Raw genomic sequence first — 9,837 nt, forward strand, 5'->3', positions numbered from 1 at the left:
ACTATTTAATAGGTCATTTTGTTTTATTAGGACAATTTTTATGCTTATTGAAACTTGCTATTGTTTTAGATTATATAAATGTTGATCTTTTACATTTTTTGTTTTCAAACATTTGTAATTTGTGGATAGGTTATAGAAATGTATTTGTTTCTAAATTGTCATATGAGCTCTCTGTCTCATATTAAAAAAAATCTTGTATCACAAATTGTACAAACATATTCCAGTTTTTGACATAAATAAAGCTACAACTTTCTTTTCTGTAGACCTGGATCAGGTCTACAGAAAATTTGCAATTTGTGTGGAACTGGTTCATTTTAGGCTGTTTTGAGAAAGAAAACAACTCTTTTGAATTTTATTTGTATGATTTTCTCAAGGAAAAGGATTAGTACAATCTGACTTCTTTCCTCACAATTCTGTGAAAGTCATAATTCTTTTCACTTTTATTTTAGTGATCCTAATCCCCATAGGTTATCTTTACTATTACACGTACAAGCTTAACTCAGCCAGGATGTATCGGAAAATGATGTAGCCTACAATATTTATTCGGGAAAATGCCTCAAAGTACAAGAGTAATGCCACATCCTTCCTGCAGGTGGCAATATCACATTACCATTTATATGTTTCCTTTGGTTTTCTTCTGAAAGAAAGGTTGACTGACTTCAACCGGCATCTTGCATAAGACAAGTTATGTTTTTGTCTAAAACATTTAGAGGTGCTAACGCTTCTTTGCATTGAAACCATTAACAGCATGCGCATTATTTAAAGACTTGATTTTGCAGATATTTTAAGTCTGTACAAAATGCCCAACCATGATTTTTTTCTCTTCAGGCAGAACTGGCAACAACAACAAAAAAGCGTAGCTTTGTACTACATGCAGAAACGAAGGAAGTCCTCAGCGTGTTTACGGAAGGATATTGCTATCACGGAGGAAAAACTCCTAATTCTTTGAGAATTAAGAGCTTGGGATGTTGTTTTGAACATAACCCTGTTTTTAAGGTCTCAGTAACTTCATCCCTTACTGCTAGATGTATACTGAACTTAAATTGCAACAAAAGGACTTCAAGCTGCCTAATGGAGTGAAAAAATGGGTTAAGTAAACTCTTCTCAAGGTTAATATGATGTAAAAAAATATATATGACTGCACCAATGGTTAAAAGAAAATATTTCTATTGTCCTTACTAGTCTCTAAAAGTGGCCTGAAAAGTACAAATTTTAATAGGGAGCACAAAGGAAACTTAAGAAATAAAATGCTAAATGATTGGGAGAGTGAAACTGATCTCAAGGATAAAACGATCCGAGTTTTCTTGAGATACTTAGATGGAAGGAAATGTGAGTCTGGTGTTCTCCAGGTTGTCCCACGAGGCATTCCAGCTGCTAGACAGACAGATCAGCCCTCACACCTTCATACTGTAGCCTACTTTAAGCGCCGCATCGATGTTATGTAACCTTCAGCTAAACCGCAATGTTCGATCTGCTAATCGAAGAAAGTTGTTTCAAAGATCGTGTGCTCGAGCGCGTGAGAATCGTCTGAAGTGGAGACGGACAGCGAGGATGCGCGGCTCCGACTGCGAGTCCGGTCACACCGAGGGGATCCGACGGGAGGTGCGGGGAGGAACTGGTCTCCCGATCCTCTGCAGAGTGGGAGCACTATCACAGACCACGTGAGAGGGATGTTCAGACGGTCCCCCGACAGACCGACACCGGCTCATCTCTTCTGCTCCTGCTGCCTGCTGACATGGGCTCAGCTTCCCGGAGTCAGGCGTGGAGGGAGGAGAGCGACTCTCTGTCTGAATGTAACCTCTGATCTTTCATCACTCTTTTCTTTCTTTTAACATTTTTTTTTCTTTCTTTCTTTCTTTTTCTTGGGTGACGGGAGCAGTAGAGTAAATGCTATGGCTTGGCCGTGCATCACCAGAGTGTGCTGTCTGGCTCGATTCTGGAACCAGTTCGACAAGTCGGACCTCTCGGTCCCGCTGACCATTCAGAACTACTCGGACATCGCGGAACAGGAGGTGCGCTCCGTCACCAAGCAGCTCTCCGACTCGGAGAACAGCTTCGCCGCCCCAAGAGGCTCCCCCCATGCGCCCGCAGACGGACCCCGAGGTCCCTCCAGGGCACGAAGGGAGCCCAGCTACAAGCCCCGGGAGGACTACCACCCGCCCGGCGTGCCGTTCCCCAGCGTCACTCAGTACAAGCAGGATTTCAAACCCTGGCCCATTCCCAGGAAGGACAACTTCCCCTGGATCAGTAACGGGGGCGGCAGGGGGGACGGCGCTTCGGACAGCAGCCAGGTGAACAGTTACCACCTCCAGGCGCAGGTTGGGGAGAGGCGGGGGGACAGGCTGGAGCAGCAGGTGACGGAGGAGAGCAAGACCAGCTCCTACAGGTACGTGCTTTCTGCTTGTTCAGCACCAGGCGCTGTCCAGTCCGTCACCGTCCCAGCGAGGAAAGCCGTGTGCTGATGCCTGCTTTCATGCCTAACGAGGTTCAGTTTATTTATAGCCGAGCGAAATCCGTGCTGGAACTCAGAGAGCAGGAGAGAGGGAGAAGAGCTGATCATCAATAATGCTCCTGGAGGCGCTCCAGATGAAAGAAATGAGTGTTTAATTTATATTTGCATTTTTATTGCAGGAATGAACTCCCAGAAAAACAGGTTACTCAACACACAATGCCAATACCAATCACTATGATGTCATCTAAGTATATTTCCTACAGCTCTGTGCAGCACAAAGAGATACTAAAGATTTCAAGCAGATCCTCACTAACATCCTACAACAGAGCAACCAACAAAACAGTTCAAAACACTTGGCAAAAGAAGCTAAAATACTGCAGGAGATACTTAACCTGCCAAAGCAGATTGTGAACATTTACTACTGCTTAAATATTCCATCAGAGAAAGTTGCAGGTTTTAAAGGCCTTGTGGATCAACTGGATCTACAAGGCCTACAAAGAACTTTGTAAACAAGTAAACTGATCTTAAGATGGAAGACTTTAAAACTGGTGTGATGTAGTTTCTCTTTCTGGTTTTTGATAACATTCTTCTGGCTGCGTTTCGAAGCAGAAAATATGCAATTTCAACATCAAGCCTGCCATGATAACTCCTGCCTATTGATCCATTTCTCTTTCTCCAGGCAAGAGTACAGGCCATGGACAGGGGCGAAGCCAGCCAGGAGTGCGAGGAGAAACCCCACAGCTCAATATTCCAGCCCAGGGACGGAGGCTACCCACATCCCACGTGAGACCAGTTATCAGGCCGCCTACAGCGGGGAGGTCAACAGGGCCATGAGCGGGCAAAAGGCTGATCTCATCCCTCCATCTGCTGCCTCCAACATCCAGCCTCCGTCCGTCACGCAGCACAACCTGGCTGCCACGCGAGCCGGCAGCTCCCTCAGCCCGTCCAGCCTCCAGCAAAGCATCCTGCCAGAGACCACCGAGCACAGCGGAACAGCCAAGAGAGAGGTAGGCGTGCGTTTTCACAGAGCTTCATTTGCACAGGTGGAAAACCGCAGCACGCCCCTACAGAAAGTCATCCTCACACCTCTCCCAGGCGCCGTCTCGCTGCTGGGGCATCTCAGAAAAGTGATACTGCGTTCTGTCCCAGAACGGCTCAAAGTGACCCAGCTGTTTTAAAACAGGCCATGTTAGGTAACACTGCTGGTGCTTTGCTCATCACTGTGACCTGAATAGAACGGGGATGATGGGGAAGGAAATGAGTGTAACTTCCCAATGTGGTCCGGATTAGCAGCAAAATCATCTACATCCAATAATTATTTATAATTACAGCTGCAACAACCAACTTAATACCTTCATCTCTGGTTTCAGTTGACATAAGCTCTTCAAACTGGACATTTTTAAGACTCTCAGTTTTGGGGAGTGCATCAAAAATTGGGAAGAAAATGTATGTACTTAGTATATTTTATGTGATCATTTCAACTCCATGCATAGTTAATCTTTCACTGGTTGCCATGTGACCCGCCATTCACTAGCTCACATTCTTAAAGCAAGTTATAACTGTTTATCACTATTTTATCACTGTTTATGAACTGTAATAAAATATGTTATGCTATGTGAGTGAATGGGACATGTCTTTATGACCCACACGCATCACATGCAAGTGAATGGATAAATGACAAAACATAGTTTGGAATATAAAAGCAATTTTGTTGACAGCAAAGTCATCAGCTCTCGATGAGACGTCGAGTTCCTCTAAACAAGAAATCACGGTGCAAGCACTTCCGCTAGGTTAGGAGCGCTCAATTTTTCTATGGAGACTTTCACCGTTCTTTGTCTCCAGTCTCTCACTCATCCTGTCAGCAGAAGGTTTTTCAACCAAAATGCTCGTCATCAGGCACGTGTTGGTCACTTCCACCTTCAGCCATTTAAAAAAAATTCAGCACAGGTGTTTAGCAAAGCACTTCCACATGAAGTGCTTTGCTAAACACTTCAACATATAGTAGCAATTACAACTTATCAGAGTTGTTTTGTTGGGACTTTGTGTTACAGACTAACACAAACTAGTTCAGAGTTATCAAGTGGAAATACATTTTTGTTTCTTCAAGTTTTTGTTTCACAAATAGAAATTTGAAAAATGTGCATTGGTTTCCTGCCACCGTCAGCCCGATAAACCTAGGAACAAAAATCCAAAGCAACCCTTTACCTTCATAAGTCCCTCAGATCTCAATTTTCCACAGGAGAATCTGATGACTGCATATTTATTAATTATGCACGAGTCTATGTATAAGACAGAAACGGTGGCTCAACAAATTCGATCAACACATTTGTTAGACTGGTCCAGTCAAAGTCCAGACCTAAATTTGATTGAAAATGTACAACAATAACAAAAAAATTCATGGAGAAAGGAGTTTGAGTTTACAATGTCAAAAGCTATTAGAATAATTAGAATAGAAACATAAAGTAAGTGCCGAAGTGGAGGACTCACTAATTTAGTTCAGTTCAGCACAAACAAGGAGAGGAGACGCCTCCCTGGCTCTATATCTGCTGCTGCCCTGCATGTCGTCTCTGTTCAGCGTGTTTCTGGACGGTTCGTGAGGCGGTTTATGGGAATCTCCAGAGGCTTAGTGCCATCCCTCTTCCCTACCCACAGAGCTGCACCCCATCTGCCAACATTCAGTCTAGTCGCGCTGACCTGGACCGGGTCAGGTAGTCTGCCTGTACGCCTGGCAACATCTGCTTCATTAAGCTAAAGGGTATTAGGAAATGTAAAGCTTGGAAATGTTTTTTTTTCTACATTAAAAAAAAAAGAAACAGAAAAAGCAAAACATTTTTCTCGTGTCCTCTGGGTTTGTCCTCATGTTCCGTGCTGTGAAAAAAAAAAACATATTTAATCCACGGGAGTGTATTAAGACCACCTTCTGCTTATTTGCATGATTTTTCCAAGCCATGTCTGCTCTGTTAAAGCGTTTTGCCTCTCAGCGACCTGAGTCTGATGAGCGTGGAGGTCAAAGCTGGAGATGTCAATGACAGGACAGAGACTCTAAAAATAATTCTGACCCAGTTCCAGTGAGATCACAGCCCATACAGTAAAGGACATTGGTGCTGCTGGCGGTGTGTTGGAGCGCCGCAGTGGAGACTTTTCCACACAGAACGCACGTTGTGTGTTTATTCATCTGACAGCGACAAAAACGACAGCAAACAAAAACTGGCCTGGTGGCAAATCAAGTTGATCTCAGATAATCCACAGCAGCCCACTCAGTGCCAACTCATTACTGACTCACCAGCCCCCTGCAGAGGTGTCTGACCGAGCATTACACATCCCACTCCAGCATGCATTACACTCTGGCTGCACTGGTCCGTGAGGGGATTCTCCAATCTTTATGGTGTTCTGTGAAATGCAGGCATTCATCAAGCTGTTTCAATGTGGTTGAACCGACCGACTGCGAATGCAAAGCTCTAATAGGCTCTTTTCATCATTAAAACTATTTAAATGATGGAAGAGTTTTATTTTATTTATTTATTTTTTAATCAGATAAGTAACAACATAACTCCCAAGATTCTCAAAGAGAGGTTGTTGGAAACCCAAAGGAAAGGTGAACTGAAAACACAGCTGATGCAGGTGATAGGATTGTGAGCAAAAGGCGTGTAATCTGCACGACAAAACGTCTGACTCAGGGGAATTTTGGAAATGCAGCCAAAATTAAAGACAAACATCTCGGCAGAGATCAATTCCTGTCTGCTTCCCAGTCTGCTGAGAGGCAGTACGCCCCCCACCCGCCCAAACCAACCCCTGAAGACTTAAAGCTGAGCTCATGTGACTGCGCAGTGATCTCCGATGCACAACAAGATTGATGATGGAAATGTTGCTCACAGTGGTTTTAAACGGCACAAAGAGGATTAGATGGCCTGCCGGAACAATGCATTCTGAAATCCACCTCCTTTCACCCACTCCTCTGTTTCGCTCCAGTTAGCTGGGGCGAGGACGGCACGGGGGCGGCACAGCGCCTGAGCTGGGATCGATCCACCACAGCAGGCGAATCTGCTTTACAAAGTCACTTCTAATCAGTTTAAAATGATTAACACATCACGCAATGAAAAAAATAAAAAATACAATACAGCTTGCTTGTCCTATGCTGTTTTGTATCTTTTCCTTCTCTTGTTCATTAGTGGACGAAATCGGAATGTTTTGTTTTGCAGATCACACCAAAGAAAGTCATGTAACTTCACTGTGTCTCTATAACGCTGTTCAAAAGGTTTGTTTGACTCTTTATGAAGAGCTGTTTTGTTTTTTGTTTTTACCAAAATTGTTCATTTTGCTGTTTTAAACATTCTCTCACAGTGTTTGTTCCATGAGAGGATTAACAAGTGTTGATATATTTGAACTTATCATATTTTTCAACCTACAGTTTAATGCACTTATTTTGTGCTACTTAATGTAACTTCCATATTGAAGAAGCAGTTTAGTTTATTTGCTAAACCACTTATTTTAGCAAAAGACTTGCTAAAGTAGCCTCACATACAAAAGTGTTTTTGTATGTGAGGTTTTGGTCGCATGCAGCGACATGTACGGTCTAAAAGCCTGCGATGTGTTTGAAGTGAAATTTAAAAGTAAAATTGATGATCAATTTTACTTTTAAAATATTAAGGTTAAATTTCAATTACTCATCCCTAATGGACTTGACCTTTAAACTGACAACGGGTCTTTGAGTCCCGCAGGATAAATATGTGAGCAATTCAACACGGAAATAGTTTCATCATCACACTAAATCATTGTGTCCAAATTAAAATGTCGCATTATGCTACTGCAATGACAAATTCATGTACTTTAAGGCTGCTTGCAAATCTTTAGAAGGGTTGCCATGATTTTCAGAACATTTCTATAAATTGCCTGGTGGATCTACTGTCAGAATGTGAGAAAAAAACACATAGGGTCAGAGATGAGATACTCTGTGTGAAGTGAAGGCTTTTTGCTGGCAAAATAAACATCCACAAGATGACACAGCAGAGGGAGGGAATGCAAAACACAGTCCTTTCATGCTGTGCTCCAGTTATCGTCCTCATTCTCCTGCTTTCCACTCCGTCCCACTGCCAAACTTTCTTTCCTCCCCGTTTGTCTCCATCTCGTCCTGTTCTTTCACTTGGACCTCATCCCCGTTCCCACGCTGCTACCAGCTCCACAAAGGGACAAGAGGGAGGGCTTGGTGCCAAGTTGGCAGGTTTCTCTAAGGCTGGGAAAGCAGCACTGTGTTATAAGAGCAGGGGTTGAGGGAGTAAAAGGAAGGAAGGCGGGGAGACGATAAAAAATATAAGATGTGCGGACGGAGATGCATCGTGTGATTGATAAGTGACAGGGAAACATAAAAGGAGTGGAAAGGGGGCTGGGAAACAGAGTGCATCGTTTGATGGATTATCTGTTAAAGTGCATCGGGTTGCAGTCTTGTTCAGCACCAATCTAATTTAGGAGAGAGGCAGAGCAGAATACAGCAAGTGTGTGTGTGTGTGTGTGTGTGTGTGTGTGTGTGTGTGTGCGTGCGGCGTGCGTGCGTGCGTGCGTGCGTGCGTGTGTGTGTGTGTGTGTGTGTGTGGTGGGTGGGGAGTGAATTCAGACTCAACAATCCGGCTTACTAAACAACGCGATCAGCTTTCCCTGCCTCCTACGGTGCTGGGGAATCACATCCAAAGAGGTTATGAGATGATAAGCACCTAAGGATGTTGCTTGCTTTAAATTTTCTTTATGTAGTTAATGAAGAATCATGCATATTAATTAACACAAGCATTTTCATCCATTATGTAAATGTGCCAGATTTAGCCACAAAGGCGAAAAATTTCATCTGCAGATTATTTTGATGATGTCATACCATGCTGGAGCGAATGGTTTTTACAGAGAATGGAAGGTCACAGGGGAGTGTGAAAAAAATTATGATTCCCCAGAAACAGAAAAGAATTGAGAAACAGAAAAGAATTGAGGTTCTTAAGCCTTTGGACAAGCTGAGGAGAGCAGCACTAAGTTGGAGAAAGTAACACAATCACTCCTGCTCTACGCTGACAGCAGAGCTGATGCTCTGCGACGGCACTGTCCTGCCAGTCTCCTTTCATTTCATGGGATCAGTGCCACAGCTGCCGCTTCTCCTCTCCATCACCATCACTTTGACCTCCTGAAAAAAGCTGCTGTGCTTCATCTCTCGATCTCCTCCATCTCTCACTCAGGAGCATCTTGTGAGGACCAAACTGCCCCCGAACCCTTCTGCCGTCTTTCAAAGCGGATCGAGGGTCTTCAACATCTGACAGCTGCTGGGACTCTTCACCCTCCCCACCCCCCACAGTCCATTCCACAACACAAGAATCTATGCAAAGGAATGTTGTTGTTGTGAACACTGTTGAGCAGCTGCTCATTATCCCAGGTAAAGAGAGATAAACCACTCTTTTTGATACTCCTCCAGGCTCCTTGTTCCTACAAATGAAGACGCATGTGACAGAATAGTCTAGAAACAAACTCTTTCTTTTTCTTTTTTTTTTCTTTTTTGTTTTGGTTGTAGATGCACAAGAACCTGGCTGCTCTGTATGTCTGTGTTTGTGTGCCTGCTCTTTTGTCTCTGATGTACATAATGTTGGCTCCGCACCTGTAGTCCAGGATATGATTTATCATAAGGTGTGTTTGCTTAGAGTGTGCTATGCTGCCCTTTGAGGTCTCTAGAAATCTGCCTGAAAATAATTTATTACCTTTACATTCAGTTCATGTTTGAAGAAATTATTGTTTAGTCGAATTTTTTTTTGATAAAGATCTTGTCAAAGAGAAACAGCAATTAAAGGATCTAAAAAGTTGAATTACAATAAAATATTGTTTATTAGGCTTGTTTCACTTTTCAGTCGGATTTTGTTCAACTCTGTGTGACGTCATTGCCTGTATTTAGTCACTTTATTTATTTAATAGTAGGAAAGTTTATTTATTTAACAAGTAGTAAATACTTATTCCAGATTAAGTTCATCTGCACATTATCTGGACTAGGGTTAGGAGTAGGTTTACAGGCACTGCCATATTTCCATTCAATGAGGATTTTTTAAAATTAATTTATTTTTTTACCAATTTACAGTGGGTAAATTTTGCAAACGTGAAAATCAAACGTATACTTTGTGGCAATTCTTCACCAGAAAACGTGCTCATCTCTTAGCAACAGATTAACAACAAATATTGTCATTGTAAAAAAAACATAAAATTTCTTTTGCTCTTTTGAAATTCTTCTTATCATATACATTACGACAAAAACAGCAAAAAAGTGATTTTTTTTTTTGTCATTGGTTATAAATACATCATCAGACATTCAACACAAAGTAAAAATCTGATTTATACTTCGTTGCCAGAAAAAAGGACTAATCTCTTAACAC

General features: G+C 42.6%; 1 protein-coding gene across 1 annotated transcript; it reads left to right on the forward strand.

Moving 5' to 3' along the window:
- The first annotated feature begins 1,351 nt into the window (after window positions 1-1,351).
- On the forward strand, window positions 1,352-9,302 carry map6d1 (MAP6 domain containing 1). Its single transcript, XM_055032482.1, has 3 exons — window positions 1,352-2,386; window positions 3,132-3,459; window positions 8,662-9,302. Exons 1-3 carry the CDS (start codon window positions 1,893-1,895, stop codon window positions 8,737-8,739), a joined length of 900 nt encoding a protein of 299 aa, XP_054888457.1. The 5' UTR covers window positions 1,352-1,892; the 3' UTR covers window positions 8,740-9,302.
- The last annotated feature ends 535 nt before the right edge of the window (window positions 9,303-9,837 follow it).

Source organism: Poeciliopsis prolifica, unplaced genomic scaffold (genome assembly GCF_027474105.1).
Source record: "Poeciliopsis prolifica strain line A6 unplaced genomic scaffold, Auburn_PproV2 SCAFFOLD008, whole genome shotgun sequence".
NCBI lineage: Eukaryota > Metazoa > Chordata > Actinopteri > Cyprinodontiformes > Poeciliidae > Poeciliopsis > Poeciliopsis prolifica.